Raw genomic sequence first — 21,309 nt, forward strand, 5'->3', positions numbered from 1 at the left:
CCCGATGTCTCTTTCTTCACCAAGAGCACACAACCACCTGATCACAGCTTGTTCACCACGTACACACCAGCACGAACCATGAACCAGCAACTCTTGGACCAGCAATTGCACAATAATTGATCTGATCAAGGCACAGACACGGGGTTAAGCTCAACATTCACTATCAGGTAGATTAGCGGCTATATTATGGGCAAGCTCCAGGGCTGTTTCACAACTCGTTGTCAAAGTAGAACTCCAGGAAGTCATCAAGACATCAACAAAACGATACAAGTTCCTCTCAACAAAATAAGAAGCTATTCAAAAACTTGATAGGCCATTAATTTCATTGCTATTACATCATGGCCGAAAATATTCTATATACAAGAAATATCCCATCTTTCACTTGCCAACATGGCCAATTACATACCAGTAGGAGTGGCATAATTTCATTAGATAGTTGATCAACCCAAGTTTAAGGTTAAGAAATGCATACATCTCCTATCACTGCTATTCTCTTGGTTCTCCATATACCTAATTTTAACTACAAGTGCGCCTAGGCTTGATAACGTAACTAAATGTCATACTGTATAACCTTTTGCCTTCACATTCTGTTTTTCAGGACCAAAAACTAGAAAGAATAATTATGAAGGGTAGGAACCCCAGGTGTTGTACCTTTATGGAAAAGGCAAAATGATGATATTCTACATCTACGCATTCATACCTCGAACATCCCTCTGCTCGTACCTTCAACCATCATGGATCCTCCTTCCACAAGCAACAAGATATTCTACGTCTACACATGCACACCTCAAACATCCCTCTGCTCGTATCTTCAACCATCTTGGATCCTCCTTCCACAAGCAATAAGATTTCAGTTTTGACCTGTGTCTTCCTTGTGATACCTGTTAGTTATCTAGACACTCTAGCCTCCATTTTAGAATAATAATACCAGATGTGATGACCCATTTCACTTACCACACTGATATTTAAGAACCCATCCCACTTATCGACTCTTGGTTACATACATTGAAATCCTTAACAATGTCTAGAAGAGTAATATATATGTACTTCGCAAAAAGAGAAAAAATAGAAGATATATCTCATGAAAACTGAGAGACAAGATACCCACCACCTTCAAGTTGTTGAACAAAATGATGATGACCCCATTCAATCCCAAGGTCAAAGTCTTTGGGTTGAAGTCTTTATTTTTGTCAGAATTTAAAAACAAAGAAAATACACCCTTAACAACTGTACTGTGCATCATAACTCTCGTCCACAATATGAAGTTGCCAAATATAAGTTACATTTGTTTAAGGTAATTAGAACATCAACGATTCATATGACACTTCCCAAGCATTATTGCTTGAATGCAGTGTCAACTGCTGGTTAACTTTGAAAATTATACCAAAAGAAAAATAAACCCCCTTGATCCCCGTTTGCATGTCTTAGGCTTCACTTACACCATCGGCCCTCCTCTTACCCAATACAACTAACGCCTCGTTAAAAATAGCACAATACACAAATTAAAAAAAAAAAAAGAACTCATGAGGTGCTTTTGCTGGCTATTGTAGAAAAAGGGCTGAGAGCGACGTTTTGATTAAGCGTTTGATGGAAAAGCAGCTGCCCAAAGGTAGCCTATAGACCACCAAGACAATGCCATGTATTTTGAGTTTCTATACAAAAATCCCTTCGTAAAACCACTATTAGGGTGCACACCTGATGTTGATTTACTTGATAATGCAAGTGCATACATACGTCACAATTGCCCCACCCAAAGTTCTCGGTGGGGTATCCTCTAGTATGGACTCTAGCCCCCTCTAGTACATTCTCAGTGGCCTCATTTTACAAAAGACTCATCCAACCCCCCACTTACCCTCTAAATCCTACCGTAGTCCTTTCTAAGGTCTGGTCCACAATTGCCCCACCCAAAGTTCAGACTTTCAACTGGATTGCTTGTTCTCAACGGGCACTCACAGCGGACCAGCTTCAAAAAAGAGGGATTCTAATCCCCAACAGATGTGCCATGTGTTTGAGCAAGGAGGAATCGAATCCACACCTCTTCATCCACTATGAGCTAGCCCGCAACTTTTGGAGTCAACTATCGCAGCTGTTTGGTTTCCAACGGGTTACTCCACCGACAGGCAAGGCCCTAATTTCCTCGGAACATGCGTCACACTGGCCGAAGGCCGGAAGAACCTTATGGAAGGCTTCCATCGCTGCTTCCATATGGGTGATCTGGGTAGAGAGGAATACGAGAATATTCCAAGGTCACAAACTCCAGGTACTGGCACTCTTCCATAAGGTTACTACTCCAGTAACATTCTGGGCATCCAACCACAGGGTGTTCTCGGGCCTTTCAGCAAACACCTTTCTCAGCCAATGGGAAAACATACTCCACCACCATCCACGAAAGGTGCAAAGACCAAGCAATTGGCTGCTACCTCCGGAGGACACCATCAAGCTCAATTTCGATGGTTGCTCCCTGGGGGAACCCCGACCCTGCAGGAGCCGAAGGAGTCTTTAGACACCACCATCGCAATATTCTCTTCATCTATTCTGAATATTTAGGCCACAGAGATTCTCAATAAGCCGAAGCCATGGCCCTGCTGTTGGGTCTCAAAAGCTTCAACCATTCCTGGGGCTCACACTTGTTACTGGACGGAGACACACACAATATCATATCCTAGGCAATTAGGACGACACCACCTCCCTGGTACCTAGCTTCGATCTTTGATGAAATTGCTTACATTTGCAGGGATACGGACGTCTCATGAAAGCATATCTAGAGGACATGCAACAAGTTCGCTGATCTAGCGAAAGACGGGGCTAGGACCCAAGAAGAAGACAACGCCTGGTCCATCTCCTTTTTTGATCAGGACCACGAAAGGCACACAACGTAGAACAGCTCATTGTACTCGGGCAATTCTATAAGCCCAATTTTTTGTGAACCTACTGTAAATCCTTTGTAATCAGGTAGGTTTATAAGCCCACATGTTGTATAGGGTCTACTGACCATTTTTTGTACCGAGAGACCTGTCTAGAGGGTCCTCTCAGACTACCACACATTTGTATCCCAACTTCTCTTAGCAATACAAAGTTAACTTTACTAAAAAAAAAAAGTGATGAGCAGCAACATGTATCATATTTGGTTACTTACCAATATGGCCCCTAAAGAACAATGTTGTACATCTCCTGTAACTTTCTTTTTAATGGCCCATAATTTTATATTTATCCCAACACTTTCATTTTATCCTGAAACCCAATAGTAATTATCAAAAGTTCTCTAGGGAGAAAGTCCGGAAAGATCGTACAAGAGAAAGACCACAATTGTCACCTCATGACATGTCTATGACAATATTAGCAAATGAATCACCTACTGCTACTTCTGTACAAGGACAATGGGTGCTCGAGAAGTCATGAAATTGTTGAAAGCAGAAAGCATTGATCAACACATGTTACTCGAGGAACAATAACTCACTAAATAGTGATGTGTTCGCATCTGCCAGGACTTTCCACCAAATCCAGGTACTTCTCTTGATTTGCCCATTGCTTTTTCCAAAGTAAAAGCAATGTACCCAATTGATTGAGCATTTTAATTCTTCCATTGAAACTTATGCAATACCCACCAACTAAGCTAAAAAATCCCATGCTGCCTACTTCAATGGAAGAAAGCGGTGAAAGATGAAACCCCAAACCTTTATAGTGTATTTGAAAAGGAAGATTTATATTGCTGAAACCCAAAATACTACATTGTGTTGATGGTAGCAGCTTGTCCACGCTTAATTAAGATATTGCTTCCACCCCTATTTTACAATAGAGAAAAAATCTCATGAGTTTTGTTTTTTTTTCCATGTGTCCTATTTGCGGTGACGTGACCACATACTGAGTAAGAGAAGGGACTGATGATGTTCCAAATGAGGCCTTAGAAAAAGGGATATGGGACGTTGTAACACTACCCAAATGAAAGAAATCACTTCGTTTTTGGTGGCTTTTGGATCAAATCGGATGGATCGACTAAGGAATAAAAGAAGAGATTCACCCATAATCATGGTTGAGATTACAAATAAAAGTTCTCTTGTAGGCAAGATGAACATTGTAAAGGTGGTCTTATAGATAGCTACCAACAAATATTGGCCCTTGTACCAATCAGATGTAACTAACCTGTACTTGCATGGCATCTTGCAATCAGTGCATATACAGGCCCTCAAATGACAAAAGAAACTTACGGCATAAAACATTCTTCAAGAGCGTAGCTTGAGAACATTAGCTAGACAAGTTACAGTCCTTTGCTTTAGAGGAGTATGGTGACTACCCCCATTACACTTATTGCCTTTCAGAAGAAGCCATCCACTCCCGACATCTCTCTAGTGGACAGCTCATAGCCATCAAACCAGACTAGGAAAAGGTTCAGAACCACATTGATTGGTCGATTTTGGACAAGATCCAGTCCAAAATGGTTTTAGTGTTGGAGGAGCTGGATTCAGGATTGCATCTCTGACCCCACCTTCTAAGTCCTCATTAATGGTTCGCCCGAAGTTTCTTTCAAGCTTCGAGGGGTCTACATCAGCATGACCCTCTTTTCCCTTGTTATTTGCCATCATGGGCAAGCTTTCTCCAAATCCATCACTAGGCTATATGCGAGAGGGTGTCTAAGTGGCTCAGAGAAGGGCCATTTATCAACCACCTTCTATACATGGATGACACTATCATTATTCTATGACGCCCGCCCCATTCAAATCGACAATCTTTGGATCTTACTCACGAGTTTTGAGATAGCTGTGGGGATGAACGTTGACATGTCCGAGACCAAAATATTGGGCATCAAGATCCGCTCTCTAGCCCAGCATTGGGGTTGTGGCACTAAATCCTTCCCTTCCACCTACTTAGGTCTTCCATTGTGCTTAGGAATCCCTAGGAAGTGACTCTGGAAGCCCATCTTAGTCACATTCAGCAGGACGCTGGCTAACTCGAAAGGGCGCTACCTATCCCATGGAGAAAGTATTAGCCTAATTAAAGCTACCCTTGCCAATATCCTAATGTACAATATGTCTCTTTTCTAGATGCCAGCACCATTCAACTCCAAACTTGAAAGACTTGTGTGGCCTTACTATGGTCTAGTATGGAGGCTGTCCATAAGTTCCACCTCCTAGCCTGAGACAAGGTCTATCGTCTTAAACCTAGTGTACGCCTTGGTATCAAGAGGCTTAAACAAAACAGAATGGCACTGCTAGGCACATGGTGGTGGAGATTTGCAGTCAATAACACGCCTTGGAAGGAGGTCATAGCAGCCAAATATGGCATGGAAGAAGACAAGTGGCTCCCACAGTACCCACGACATCACGCTTTGGTGGCTTGGATGTGTATTGCAAATTGCGGCCAAGATTTCAGAAATTTGGTCAAATTCCAAGTTGATAGGGTAGACAAAATCAAATTCTGGAAACATCAGTGGCCCATAGAACAATCTCTAGGAATTTGGCTACCGAAACTCCTTGATATAGCTAGGGACAAGAACTCTACAGTTGCAAACTCTACAAAATTTCAGGATTGTTGTCTCATTTGGTCCCCCAGTTTTCAGCGGGCCCTCTCAGATTCAAAAAGCACAACTAGTGCACAATTGCACCTCTTTCTGACTTTTCTTTGTGCCCTTAAATGGAGGGATCGGATGCTCTGGTCTCCAAACACAGCCAAAAATCTCTTGGTTGCCTCCTCCTACAAAACCCTTCAATGTTACCCACCTCATATCTCCTTTTACTCCAAAACCTGGACCTCACCAGTGACCCACAAGGTCCAAGCTTTCGCTTGGTTCTGACCCATGGTAGGGCGTTGACAGGGGACTGGCTAAAATGGAGGGAATTGCAGGTGGCCAGTCACTGTGTCATGTGCCACAGCAGAGGAAACCATTGACCACCTTTTCCTCCACTGCAATTTTGCTCGATCTATTTGGAATCCCCTTCTACGTTCCGTCTTCAATGGATCACCCTGGAGACCATTAAGCAACGAATCTTTACTTGCATGACCCAACCATTCCCCAAGTTGGGTCGAACTCTATGGGAATTTCAATTTTTCTCCTCCTGGGGACCTCTGGAAGGAGCATAATGATATGATTTTCAGAGACCTTCGTCTGCTGCATCAAAAGCTCTTTTCGACCAAATCATTTCCAAATCCATCTCTAGGGAGATGTGTACTCCTATATGTAAAAGTTTAGGCTCGGCAGACTTCCACTGGACTTCACTCAACAGAGCGCACCTTGCCTCAGGACCCAGACTTTTAGGCCCTATTGGTCGCCCCCGCACCCAGGATTCCACGAGCTCAATGTCAATGAGAGCTCCTTCGGTAATCCACGTCCTTCTGGGTATGGAGGTACTTTGTCCTACCATGATTGGAAAATACTCTTTTTTTTATAGGGCATTTAGGACATATTGATGCTACCATCATTGGCTGCCTTGGAGGATCTTAAGCATTCGCTCCCATTATTGTTAGACATTGATTCCCTCATAGTGGAAGGAGACGAAAGGAATGCCATTTCTTGGGCTGCTAGGACCCCCGAACCTCCATGGAGAGTAGTTCATGTCATTGACCCATATTTACATGCTTTGCAGGAATACTCATGATGTCTTCCCACATATGCCAAGAGCGGCCAATAGCAATGCGGATAGGTTGGCAAAGGATGGTGCTTCTAGTGGGCCATCGACCCTCATCTCCCCTATGAGGATGTTATGGAAGCAGATCTTACAGTTACCCTTTCTTCCACCCCACACCAACCCCCCCACCCCCCCCCCACTTTCACTCTCTTCTTTCTCTTCTCGTCTCCCCCTCTCTCACTCACCTGGGCAGCCCACAGACTGGGTGCTCAAGAAGCTCGGGCAGCATTGAGAGACAGGGAATGAGAAAAAGAAGAAAGAACTACAAAAGACCGAATACGAAGCAGCTTACATTCCAGTTGCTCCAACAGAAACCTCTAATCTTACAAAAACTGACTACCCACAAATAGGGATCTCGAATACAAAAACCAGGTGAAGCACCACCTGTAAAGCTTGCATCCCACAAGAGAAAGACACCTGGTCCTCCGACTGGTCTTTCTCTTGTGGGATGCAAGCTTTACAGGTGGTGCTTCACCTGGTTTTTGTATTCGAGATCACTATTTGTGGGTAGTCAGTTTTTGTAAGATTGGAGGTTTCTGTTGGAGCAACTGGAATGTAAGCTGCTTCATATTCGGCCCTTTGCAGTTCTTTCTTCTTTTTCTCATTCCCTGTCTCTCACTGCTGTCCGAGCTTCTTGAGCACCCAATCTGTGGGCTGCCTACCTCATGGGATTTTTGTAAATTTTGTGTACTTAAATACACACATAAACAACGTCACTTACCTCAAAAAAGGGATAAAATTTATTGCTATAGGTTGAAAAGATCAGCACTTATAGGAGATAACCAAAACAATAGGACACTAAGCTCACTTGAAAAGAGTATCTGACATAAAGATTTGTGAAAGTTTTGCTACCTCCTTGACGAACACCAATGCATCAGACCCCAAGGCATGCAACTTTTTCCATTCACGCATCATGGCAATGCGTGAAGTACTTGGTTGAATTGCAGCCTGAGGCCCATGTTGAGCACTTTTTAATAGTTATGATACAATTGACTCTAGATGAAGTCATGAAACCCTAGTAGGGATGGTAAAAAAAATTTGTTCATGGTGGTTGTAGGAACTCTAGCAGATCTGTTTTGTTGATCTCTGCATGCACTGGTTGAAACCACAAACAAAACCCAAGAGTATGTATTCGTACCTATAGAAATTCATTTTCCTAGGTTTTCATGTCTTTTAAGATGTATTTATTACATTACTACCAAAAGAATACTTAAAGAGCCACCCGAGGTATCAAACCATATATCCAGTAGAGAAAGAACAAAAAATACCATATATCCAGCAGAGAAAGAGTAAAAAAGATGGACCCAAACAGTACAGGGGCATTTCCACATTCATGGTTTTTTTTTTTTTGAAGGTGAGCACATTTATGGTTATATGAGGGAAAATGGTGTGGGAACAGATGTTTGAGTCGTGCCTCCCAGTGCCTGAATGGTGAATGTAATCCAGTTTCAGAAAAACTCAACCAACTCTATAATGGTAGTAAAGACCTAGTTTGCTTTTCTGACATTTAATAATCAAGGGTCTATGCAATTCTAGTGGTAAGTTATCTGCCAATGGGATTGAACTAAGGGCAGGTAAGAACATGTGGCCCCAAACCAACTTCATACTTCAGGTAACTAACAAAAGTTGAAATGCTGTTGGAGATCCTTCAATGAAATGCCAATAACTTGGTTAGATCTGATTTTTGAAATCTGACTTGAAATTCTGGCTACAATCATCTTGATATAAAACTATACCTCAACAACTAGTTACAGCTTCTAATGATCATCAAAACAAATAACATAAAACAATAGAAAATAGCAAGTTCAGATCTGACTTCTGAAATCTGGCTTAAAACTAAGGGCAGACAAGAACATGCGGCCCCAAATCAACTTCATACTTAACTAACAAAAGTTGAAATGCTGTTGGAGATCCTTCAATGAAATGCCAATAGCTTGGTTAGATCTAATTTTTGAAATCTGACTTGAATTCTGGCTACAATCATCTTGATATAAAACTATACCTCAACAACTAGTTACAGCTTCTAATGATCATCAAAACAAATAACATAAACAATAGAAAATAAGCTTACAACCATGACAATGTCAAAAGAGAAAAAAGAATGAAGATTAACAAATTAATTAAGCAATTTACAATGAGAAAAAAAATAGTTTCAACAACGAATTTGAAAGTTATGATTTTAAAGATGTAAATTTAAAGTGGAAGGATGCATCATACAGCACTTTTCTCATCTGGATCATTTTGAAATACATAGAACAGAGGAGCCAACACTTCATTCATTCCTTGCACATATCTTATTCCTGGATTCAACTTTGCAAATATAAGCAGTATGTTTTTCAGTGCTTCCTGGAAAAAGAAAGCGAAATGAGAAAAATATCTAATAAAAAGTTAGATAGGGCAACCACAACGAGGAAAAAGATATTCATTCAAAGGTCAAATACAAGCAAAGACAAGGTCACATAGCAGGGTACCTGATTTGATCTCGCCAAAGCAGAATCTCCAGAGAAAAAATGCATATCTGGATGGGTACGCTTCACATCACGATCAATCTGCTCCGCAATTTCTGTGTCCTAACAACAGATTAAACTGATATTAAGAGTATGTTTTCCATGCTTAAATTTATTGTTATATACATTACAGAAGTCATCAAACCAGAAACACATCAATCCAAACTTGTTAGACAACAGATCCAATTGGTAAAAATATTGCCAAAACTCCAGAGCAAGTTTGACTCACTGGCTAATGTGAGCTAGTTTATCACCAAACCCATGCTTAAGTTTATTGTTATATACAGTACAGAAGTCATCAAACCAGACGCACATCAATCCAAACTTGTTAGACAACAGATCCAATTGGTAAAAATATTGCCAAAACTCCAGAGCAAGTTTGACTGACTGGCTAATATGAGCCAGTTTATCACCAAATCTAATCAAATTCAACAGGTTCAGATCACAAGCTAAACACAATAAACGTTCAACTGGGGCTTTGCTGAATTTTTGGAGTTTGCAGTCAGTATAAAGCTCTATTGGGTTAAAGGGATCAGGGACCAGCTCCAGGAAAAACAGACATTGTCTGGTCCAGCTCAGTGTTTGTAATAATGCTGAACATAATCCTATAGCTTTCTAAAAAGCATACCTGGAAGAATTGATTCCATACACTACTCTTCCCAAGGCTCAGAGGGTGTTCCCCATGAGTTATTTCGGACCTTGGGAGTAAACCGTGTCCATCACATCTTTGTTCCTCATTGCAATGACCAGCAGATTCCTCCAACCTCCGAGTAACCTCTGACTGACTAGCATAAAACCCATTTAGATATCCAAGAAATAAAATAAACCAGACAACTAATTATCTTTTTCTGAAACAAAGACATAAATAAAAATATATATATAGCAAAACATTTATGAACCCAAGACCAAAAAACTCAAAAATCAAAATCAAAATCATCACAAACCCTTATGGTACATACAATTTATCAAAGACAAACCAAGGCACACAGCTCCTAAATAGTGCAGTTTCAAATGTCCAAGGCAATAAATAAGATAAACAGAAGAAACTTCAACGGGATCATCAAGCAATCAGATATGTCAGAAAAACTACACTGAAAGATAGCAGACAATGAAAGAATAAAGGACATACGAACGGTATGTTTTTGGCACCAAACCTGCTTCCTTAGGTACATGAACGATCCACTCAATGAGGAGAAAGAATGAATGTTATAAATAGGCAATAGAATAACACAAGAGATGGACCCTATCGATGGAAGCTTAAAATACAGGCAGCCAAAACCTTTCACTTTTTTAACCTTACATATAATATGATTATCCACTTGACCAGCAGTTTGCTTTTCTGCTTACATGGTATGCTCTAGTAAAATTGAATTTCACTTATATATCCAGCTTCCAAGGGAAACAGCCTGTTTCTCCAACCAGTAAATCACATGTATCATGTCTCCATGAGAAGCACATGAAAATCAAGCATGATTTAGAAGTACATAGGCCTCCAACAAGTTCAGTCTGTTGGCATTCACGGTCATGCAAAACAATCATCTACTCCACTGTAAATGTCTTTGAAAACACCCCCACACCCCAGACCCATCCCCACCCAACGTGTGGAGCACCTGTAGAACCAAGATTGCCTTTTGAACATCTATCAAAAGTTTTAGAAATCCATTTAGTCGGTGCTCTAATCTATCTGCATTTTCACCTTTAGATTGAAATCTACTGACCACTTGCAGCACCCATCCACCATATATGTAAGTTTGGATTTATTTTAATCTAAAGACTTCTCGCCCAACTAGTCCAACTCCATCATATCCTCTCCATGACATCCCCATTTGAAACATTCTTTGCTTCTGAGCATTTGATTTTTTTCTTCTTGAAATTTATCACATGGCTCTAGGAATGCAATCCCAAAAAAAATACTAAGTCTCCACGTTCACTAGATTGATATCCATTCTCCAACAAGATTTAAGAATGAATTAGATCAAACCCAATAGATTCTGAATAAGTAAATATTTCCCAAAATTATCATGTGATGTTATAACAATGTTTTGGAGTCAGAAACCTCTGTTAAGAGAATGGTTCCAAAAAAGATTTTATCAATGCTACCTACATCAGAAAATCTAGAAACTCTAGGGGGGTGTCCATTCCTACAGTGTAATATTATCAAAGGTAACACCCTCTTCCAAACCACACAACCCAGAAATGTAATATTATACAGAAAAACTATCTACGGGGATGTCTATTCCCACTGTGTTGACCAAAGCCCAAAACCCATTTTCGGATGATTTTAGGACGTCAAATTTTGCAAATGCAACTTGATCATGTTGTGAACAATTCTAAATTAAAAAAAAAATGTTCAGCTGTTAAAATTGTGGACCATATAGTCCACATAGACATGGCCCGGATTTGTAGTTAGAGCAGGAGCTGTCGTCTAATAAATGGACAGTTCTCGAAGCATCCATCAACACTGTAGAAATTTTGGCTCTGTCCATATAAAATTTTCCCTCATTATACATAGCCAGACTTTCATAGGACAATCTCAAGGAAAAAGTGCTAAGGTAGAAGACCAACACCAATGTCTTCCTACAAGTAATGACAATATGGAGCAAAAAAGTAAATTCAAGGAGGTCACATCAACTCTTCCATCGCATCACCTACATTTTCTTCTTGATGGAGGCAACAAACTCACCCCCTCCCAAGAAAACAACCCACCACTTATTATATGAGGATAAAGGCAAACTGGAGCTCTCCAAGCTTGGGCTTCAACTTCACTTGGACTATAAACTTTTAACAAAAATACCAAAGAAATTCCCCAACTCTTTACAGACCAATAGATAATATAGGCAGCTAGTTCAAAAGTAATCATCAACTCTACTTAAAAAGTGTACAATTCCCAACTTCAAAAGATAACATAGAAAACAGATTATATAAGCCAACAGGCTTATACTGAAACATAAGCACCTTGGAAAAGTAAAGGGCTTCATGAAAATCACATCCAAGGGCTGGGCTGAGCCAAATTTGATTTTATGGACTTGGTTGGAATTATTTTGTATTGAGCATTTTTTAAAATTTGTAGCTCAAGCTATTAAATTGGGTTTGAGTTGCATGACATTTGACTCTCCCAGGAAGATAAGGTGGGTTTCAAAGATAACCATTTTGGTTTCCAATGTGAACTTGGTAAAGAATATTACGAGTAAAGTTGGGGTTTTAATCTAGAAATTATAGGGTTGTAATAAAGGAGCTTTGGTCCAATTCTTTAACATTGTAATTTCCTGGATTTAACCAGTGGTAGTCATTGAAGCTTGGCTTCTAAGCTTTCCCTTTTAAAAATCAATGTATCCTCTCCATTCTTCAACAACTTTTGGCTCTAAGATCAAAAGAAGGGAAGTTTTAACTTTTCGCTCCCCTTTCGCATCAGTTGGTATCTGAGCACAGTTTTGAAGACAATTGGAGACAATGATGGCGAACCATGGAGGACGTAGCTATTGAAATGCCAATCGACAATTTGATGGAGATGGATGAAAAGTTGATGTGTAGATAGAGATCAAAACAGCATACTCAAATGCTACGAGATCTACAAAGACAGAACTATATATTGAGAGTTTTCATGGAGATCGGATGTAAATCCGAGGGCTTGATATTATGTTTCATCGTACCCATGGGTTCGATGCATAACTGTGTCAACAAGAGCATAAACATGAAGATGAGTCAAGCAGCCGACCACTTGAGGCCAACATGACCAGCATATAGGCACCAAGAGAGGAGTTATGTGATCGACAGTGATAAGTAAAGTTCAAGCAAAGAGAGTCCGTTTCAGTTATTACTATTGTTCGAAAATTCAGCCGCCCGACCGCCTAGGCGAAAAAAATTTCAAAAGGCCTAAGCGCAGTCTAGGCGGGTGCATTAGGAGTTTTTGCTTCTGGGCACCCGCTTGGGTGGTCTGGGTGGCGCCTAGGCTATTGTCTGGGCGTCTGCCTAGGTGGTGGCCCCGTAACAACTTGCAGACGGTGGAAAAAACCCTCGAGTGAGGGCAAAATATGTAATTTTTCTCCCTTTTAGGGGGTATACTAAACCCCCAATAGAAAATCCATGGCCTTTAGGGTGAGAAAAACCGCTCAAAAACCACTATTTTGTGATTTATCGAAAGATCGATAAGTGTTTTATTTTTTCTATTTCTTCCCAAAACGAAGGCAATAGTTCTTGGGTGGATTTGAAGCTTCTAGTAGTTGATTTTGAGAACTTTTGGCGACCCAATAGACGAGGATTGCACCAACATTGATTTGATTTTGATATTTTTAAAATATTATCATATTTGAAAGAGAGTTTTGATTTTATTTTGCTACAACATTTTATCTTATGAATCATGTGTTTTTTCTTTTACTTTTTTTTTCTTTTAAGTTATATTTATATGTTTGTAGTTAAAAGATTGATTGTTTTGGTGATTAATCGAATTTTTCTCACTTGGACAATATTTGGGTTGGGGGGGGGGGGTTTATTTTGGTGAGCGCACCCTGTCTCTGAGTGCCCACTTAGGCGCTCGAATCCGTTTTTTTGAACATTGGTTATTACAGCTGACTTCCCTTAAATTTATGGAACTCTCTCTAAGGCCGAGAATGAAGGAACTATGTTCACATGAATTGGGTTCTTGAAATCAACACGTTGTACATTGGGACCCCGAACTTTGATGAGTGCCCAAGCAAGGATTTGGATTATGTGAAAAGTTCAATTTTTGACATATGGTTGAAATGTGAGGAGAAATTAAGTTTTGATGAGGAAGATGATGTTGAAGACAATGGTGAAGAGGTAGAACGGGTGGCAATCAAAGGGGGAGGCTGCAAAAGGTTCCTTTCTCTCACAGGTGGCATGGTTGATCCTTATTCTTCCAACTCATGAGAGCTCACACCAAAAGTTGCGCACAGCTGAACTTAGATGCACCCAAGCTCACTGTGCCTTGCCCAAACATGTGGTGCCATGGAAGATGCGCACCACGGACTTTCAGCACAGTTTTCTGCTGGTGACTTCACTGAAGTCTATGTCCATGAAGAAATTGATAATATTACCCTTGATGCTCGAAAGGCAAGCTGAGCATTTGCTTTGTATTGAGTGGAGGAGCCCCAATAGCAACTCATCATGTTCAAGTTGAAGAAGGTCGCGGGTGTATTCATCTTAGCCCATTTCTAAATTCATGGGCGTGATTTCTCAGATATGTTCAGAGCCACTATAATCATGCATATGTAATATAGAGATGTGCGAGATTTCTCTAAACAATCTCTTAAAGCATGATTTAAAAAGTTTAGTGAGGCACTGCTGAAATTTGTGTTCAAAGGAGTCAAGTTGATCATACACTCTTTGTGAAGAAGGATACTACTGGAATTACTAGCTTTATTGTTTATTTTGATGATATTGTTGTCACAGGCAATAATGTGAAGGGCATTGAGGATCTTAAATCTTATTTAAGCAAGGTGTTTGATATCAGAGATTTAAGACCTCTTTAAGTACTTTTTGGGAATTGGAGTGACAAGATCAAACAAATGGATAGTCACCTCCAAGAGAAAATATGTGTTGGGCCTGTTACAACAAACAGGTATATTGGGATCTAGACCTATAGATACTCCAATAGAAGTCAATCATAAACTTCAAGGAGAAAGGGGAGAGCTACTTAAAATATCCTAATCAGCATCAATGAATAGTGGGCAAGCTTATATATCTCACAATCACTCGACCAGACATTTCTTATGCAGTTAGCGTGGTTAGCCAATTTATACATGCACCACATAAACCCCACCTCGATGTTGTACAGAATATTAAGGATATATCAAGTTTGCACCAGGGAAAGGGATATTTTTCTCAAATCAAGGACATCTTGATGTTGCAGTTTATACAAATGCTGATTGGTTTGGTTATTAAACTGATAGAAGATCCACAACTGGTTATTATACCTTCATTTTGGAAAACCTGGTTACTTCGTAAAGCAAGAAGCAAAATGTGGTATATCCTTCCCTTTCTCTTCTTGGACACCAAGTTGGCAAGATCAAGTGTTGAAGCTTACATGGGAAGTAATGTGGATCAAAAGTGTTCTTTTGTATTTAGGTGTTAAGAGTTAAGATTCCCATGACTCTATATTATGACAATAAAGCAGCCATTTATATCGCAAAAAATCATGATTTTCATGAAAGGACTAAACACATTGAAGTAGATTGTCACTTTATTAGATAGAATGTTCTCCCAAGATCATTCAGACTCCTCGTGTTAAGTCTAAAGATCAACTTACAGATATCTTCACCAATGCTGTTGAATGGGATTGATTACATAACGCCACAAGCAAGCTGGGCATGATTGATATATATGCACCAGCTTGAAGGGGAGTTGGAAATATAAGGAATATGCTTTATTGTATTTGATGGACAGAACTGTCATTTATATTTTGTTTAGTCCTTATTTGTCTTATGTCTCTAAATAAAGACAATATTGCCCATTAGCTGTAATTAGTGTTATTACTTAATGTTATAAGAGGGGTAGACGCCAGTCTCTTTCCCTATGTCTCTCTATCTCTCACATGTCTTTGTCTCTCTCTCCCCTCTACTTCTTCTTCATCATCTTTTTTTTCTTTCCACTCTTTCTTTCTCGAGATCCTACCAAACTATTTTATTCTCTACTTTAATTTCAACTTGGAAAACCATTGATGATGTCATGGATGATTTTGAAATCCATTAAATGGGTGAATAATTTTATTCCATGAGTCGCAAGAGGCATGGGCTTTTATTCCATTTAATGGAATGGGCTTTTGCTGAATAATTTTTCAAAATACTTTTAGGTGTTTAGTTTTAGGAAAACCCCATTCATGAGTCGCAAGAGGCATGGGCTTTTAGGTGTTTAGTTTTAGGAAAACCCCATTCATGACTCGCAAGAGGCATGAACTTTCAAAATACTTTTAGGTGTTTAATTTTATTCCATGAGTCGCAAGAGGCATGGGCTTTTGATGAATAATTTTTCAAAATACTTTTAGGTGTTTAGTTTTAGGAAAACCCCATTCATGACTCGCAAGAGGTATGGGCTTTTAGGTGTTTAGTTTTAGGAAAACCCCATTCATGACTCGCAAGAGGCCTGGACTTTCAAAATACTTTTAGGTGTTTAATTTTATTCCATGAGTCGCAAGAGGCATGGGCTTTTGGTGAATAATCTTTCAAAATACTTTTAGGGTGTTTAGTTTTAGAAATCCATTGAAAAATAAAAACTCAAAATAAAATTTGTGGTGAATAGTTTTAGGAAAACCCCATTCATCTTAAGAGTCATGAAACTCGAAAAATCCTTGTGGGTCTTGAATATCATGGTTTGCTCGTTGAATGAATTCAAAAAGTTCAATTATTCAACTTTTTGACACTCATCAAAACTAAATACAACCACTCAAGAACACAATAACTTGAAAGATAATTACCCAAGAAAAAAGAACTGAAGCTATTACAGCTCTAATTGTAATTCCATCGAGCATAAATCAATCCAGTCAAATTCACAGAGAATCAAATTCATAAAGAAGCCACTCATATACAATCACAACTCAATGAGCTAACTATCTATCTCCAAAAAAATATTACTTGGTGAAACAAACATAATGCAAATGTCAAGAGAAGAAGAGCCAAGAAAAAATGAAAACACACTCCATAAATACCATATAATTCATGAAAGCAAACTGAAGAGTAAGCATCGAATGCCCATCTCAAAGCCATGAGTTTTCTCTCTCACCACATCAACAACAACACCAAATTCAATATAAAAAAAAAAAGGAGCAAATGGCACATACCCACCTCAAAACATCAATTTCTCGCACATCACATCACAAACAAAATAAAATTAATGAAAATCGATATCAAAAGAGCAGAACTTAGAACCACCTCAAAACCAACATTTCCTCTCTCATCATCTCTAGAGAAAGAAAGAAAAAAACCCCATGAACTAGTAGCCGAAAACATAACCGGAATACGGGTCAACAGACATTGGCATCTCAATATTCACTTATTTTCAAAATTTCATAATGCACTACCCCTATTTTTCTTAAAAACCTAAAAACTTTATAATGATTTGTTGAGATTTTTTTTGTTGGGACTTGGGGTCATATCATTTATATTGGATTATACACTTCAGAGGGAATGTGTATTGATTGATCAAGGGTTAGGCAATCTATGGCCTTGATCATATTCAAAACCCTTACCCATCAAAAAGAGTTTACAAAATGTCATTCCTTATGATATTGGAGAGCTGTCCAGGAATGAATTGTAGGCTAGGAGAGTTGTGTGGTCTCCTGTATGCAGATGTAGGCCTGTACGAGCGAGGGCTAATCCTCAACAAACTTCCGCGCGATATGTACGGATGACAGCCGCATTGCCTGGAAGCAAACTTCAAAACAGATACATGTATATGTGGATAGAGAGAGTCCCCCTTGCACTATAGGGATATGCGTTTGAGGTGATCTTAACGGGGAATTGTAATCCACATTCGAGAGACAGTAGTTCTGTTGCTCATTAGTCAGCTTTGACAAGCCAATCATGAGCCCTTGCAAGAGACTACAGTTCAAGGGTTTTGTTGGGTCGCTTTGAGAAGATAGTTGTGGATTACAGTCACTGGGTCGGGTGGAGTGCCTTTATAGTTAGTTTTCTTGACCCATTGGTACCCATCCACTTCTAGATACTTCATTTGTCAATGTTGAAAATGTTTCAATGAATTTTTAAAAAAAATTCAGAATTTTCTAAATTTTTTTTTTGAGAATATTTTCTAAGTTGTTTTTCAGTACTGAAAAACCTGAAAAGGGTATTTTTGAAATTGTGTCCCACACCTCATGGGTGGAGCATGGTGCCCATGGGGCCTACATGTCACCAATCAGGGTGGTACACCCCTCTCCACTTTTATTTAAAATGGTGTTTTAATTAATATATGTTTTAAGTAAGTTAATGTTTTAAAAAAAAAAAAAAGGAAAGATTATGCGTGCTTATGATTTTTTTGTTAGCCGGTTTTGACCAAAATATTTTATTTTCACTTCCTACAATTTTAAAGAGATAAAAAAGGAAGTTCTAAAAGGTGTTTAAATTGGTCTTATGTTGTTAGACCAAAACTGGATATGGGTTAAAAAATAAGGGGATAAGGTTCCTAATATTCTTCCCTAAAAGATAATGGCTAATGTATGGGATGATGGCTCAGATTTAATTCTCTCACACCTCATAGATTTCCTAAATCCCTATTGATTAAGATGAGTCATAATTAGATAGGCATACCTAGGGGGGTTGAGGCCTATACAAGGAGGGAACCCCCCTTCGTTCTCTGCACAGTTCCCAAGCCCCTTTCTCTTTCTCGATTTCTCTCTTGTCCAAGCTCCACTCTCTCTCATCTCATCTCTCTATCTCTCTCCCTCCTCTCTCTCTAGTTGGCACGCCACCCATAAGAAAAAGGGTGGGTGGCACACCTAACCTTAGGTTTGAATAGAGGGGGCCACATCCAACCTCAGAAAAGGGAGATGCCTTTATGGCATGCCCTAATTGTTCTAAAGAGGGTTCTAATAAACCCTAATTGTATTTTCCATTCTCTAAACCGTAGTTTGAGAAGCTTCCCGGCTCTGAAATTTCAGCAAGACCAATAAAATTGAAGTGCACCATCGATCAGGAAATTGGATGCAGGATGTATTAAGTCCCATAGGACGACCCTCTGCAAAATCCAGTAAGTCTTCCTGGCATTTAGTTTTAATTTTCAGCCATAGTTGCATGTTTATTCTGAATCTCCAGGAACATTATTTGTACCTCAATTGTTAGTAGAAGCTTGAATGTTAATTATGGATTGTGTTTATTTATTTTGGCAGTAAAAGGAAAGGTCCTAAGTTGTATTTAGGTTTTAATTTTCATTAATAGCAGTGCATTGTGGCACTTGTGAGTGGAATTCAGATTCAATAATACAAAGAAAAAATTTCTATTTTATAGTATTGAAATCCACATGACCACATCTCTCATTCATTCCGCAAGATCGGGCCGATCTACCAATCTAGATTGCCAATCCGCTGATCCCGATTGGTTTACAAGATGGCTGATCCAGATCACTAATCCATTCTTTAAAGCATTGCTAAACCCCTTGGAAAGCATAAGCAAATGATTAAAGCTAAGTTACATTGTTCCGCTCACAAAACTTTCCAGCATCATCCTTGCCAAATGTCCCTAGTTGTGTTATGGTTAGAAGTAAATGAATACATGAAAAATAAGTAGAAATCAACCATGTAAAATAAGTAGCAATCAACCTCATAAAAAAGAAGCGAAACATTACAAATCATATCAGTCAAAAACTGCTTACACCCAACCTTCCATAATCCAAAATATATGAATGCATAAAAGTGCTGAGTGCTGATAGACAACACTCACTGGATTCAATAGAAGCTCCTCCCTAAAGAGTGCATATTGTGAACGCTTCTTCGCCAATTCATTAGCCCACATATCTCGATCATTTGGCAAATAACCCAAAAGCAGCTGCCCCATCCGCAAGAGAAATAAAACAGACATAAGCACCAAACATATTGTACACACATGACATAGATTAAGCAAATATATGAAAGCGAATACACTAAAATAATAATAATTAGCATGTACAACACTACAAACACTGGTCTTTAGTGCATGCTTTATCCCAATGTTGATTAAGTTGCGTAACAGTTTATGAACGCATTTTTCACCAGATTATCTTGAAAATTCATTAAAAATTAATCTTCTTTGAAAAGAATAACAGGAAGAATAAACTGGATAGAAAGTATCCTTTTGTTATTATCAATAATTATTTTTTTAATTGGATCATATTGAACAACCAAAAAGAATAGAAACAAAAGCTAAATACCTTCCATATGGTTGGACGAAGACCAGCACAATCAGGTATACCCTGAGAACCCAATCTCCTTAATTCTCTAAGATCAATCACCTTCCTCGAGAGCTAATTCACAGAAAACCATAACTCAATAAACCAACGGCCAAAATATTTGGAAAATTTAATGAAAAAGGAGTAAAATTTGACGAAAAATTATCAAAACAAACCAATCCACAATAAACCATAATTCAATTGATCAAATACCAAAAAAGTAAGCCAAACAGGAACGTGATTTGACAAGAAAGGATAGAATTTTCACGGAATGAAACTGCAACCTACCTCTGAAAAGAACCGAGCTCGACGATCAACATCTTCAGGCGAAAGGTTAGCATTTGAATCTAGGGTTTCAGGTTCCTCAACAGAAGAAGGCGGAGTCTTTTCATGTGACGTAGAAACCGGAATTGGAGCTTTATCTGCATGTTGAGGTGGAGCCTTCTCATGTGGAGTAGGAACTGCAATTGCAGCTTTATCTGGACGTTGAGGTGGAGGAATGGGATCTGGTTTTAGGGTTAAGGTTTCTTCAGAGGGCTTGGTGGCGTATCTTTGAAGGCGATCATCGGAAGAAGGGTTGGGAGTGGACCAGATGGAGCTATTGAGCCACTCGGGTACGCTCTTCACCATCGCAGATGTGCCCTAGAACTCACCCACAGTTACCCACCATCTGAACAGTATCACTGCACCTCTCTCTAAGTTCTAAACTTTCATTCTTCTTAGGCGCGTTTCTCTCTCTAAAACCTACCTGTATCTCGCAAAGCATGTAATTGAGATCCTTCCAGGTTTTGTGAATGGGGATCACGTGCTTGGGAAGACGGCAAGTTAAGGACGCGTGCATGTCTCTAAATGCAGTATCCTCGAATGGAATGTAAACTAGGAAATACTTGCCATTGTTGCAGGAGATCACAATGGATCCTAGTTATTAGAGGTCAAATTGAATTACTTTAGGGTGTATCATGGAGCTCGAAAAGTTTTTAGTGACCTTCGAAATATAGTCAATGACATAATAACTCAATTTAAAACCCTGCGGATAAGATGAATTGTGCCATCTTGTATTAAAAATAAATATTTTTTTTATGTACTTTTTTTTTTTGTTTAAAAAACTAGGATTTGTCAGGTGAATAGGCCTTAAAAACTCACTTGAATATGTGAATTCGCAAATTGGATAGGTGAACCGATTGGTTTAGGCTAATTGGGCATTAAGAATATTTTAAAAATTAGTTAAGTTACTTAAAAATTAAGTTTTGTAGGACTCCTAAAAATAGAGGTATTATATTATACATATCCATTATTTACCAAAGGGAAAAATT

At 39.1% G+C, this 21,309-nt stretch overlaps 1 protein-coding gene across 2 annotated transcripts in view; it reads right to left on the reverse strand.

Moving 5' to 3' along the window:
• LOC18440117 (Ypt/Rab-GAP domain of gyp1p superfamily protein) overlaps nt 1–20,755 on the reverse strand; it is a 33,570-nt gene extending 12,815 nt beyond the window's left edge. Inside the window, exons 1-6 of one of the 2 annotated variants that reach the window (XM_006850269.4) lie at nt 20,285–20,755; nt 19,979–20,071; nt 19,513–19,617; nt 9,756–9,908; nt 9,092–9,190; nt 8,838–8,966 (exon numbers count right to left, since the gene is read on the reverse strand). In XM_006850269.4, the coding sequence (XP_006850332.1) occupies nt 8,838–8,966; nt 9,092–9,190; nt 9,756–9,908; nt 19,513–19,617; nt 19,979–20,071; nt 20,285–20,626 (921 nt within the window). In that variant the 5' untranslated portion in view covers nt 20,627–20,755. The remainder of the gene's footprint in view (nt 1–8,837; nt 8,967–9,091; nt 9,191–9,755; nt 9,909–19,512; nt 19,618–19,978; nt 20,072–20,284) is intronic. The other variant, XM_020670893.2, reaches the window with a different exon arrangement.
• Nucleotides 20,756–21,309: the final 554 nt, after the last annotated feature.

This window comes from Amborella trichopoda, chromosome 6 (assembly GCF_054954075.1).
Source record: "Amborella trichopoda isolate Santa Cruz 75 chromosome 6, AtrichopodaSantaCruz75HAP2 v2.0, whole genome shotgun sequence".
Taxonomy (NCBI): Eukaryota; Viridiplantae; Streptophyta; class Magnoliopsida; order Amborellales; family Amborellaceae; genus Amborella; species Amborella trichopoda.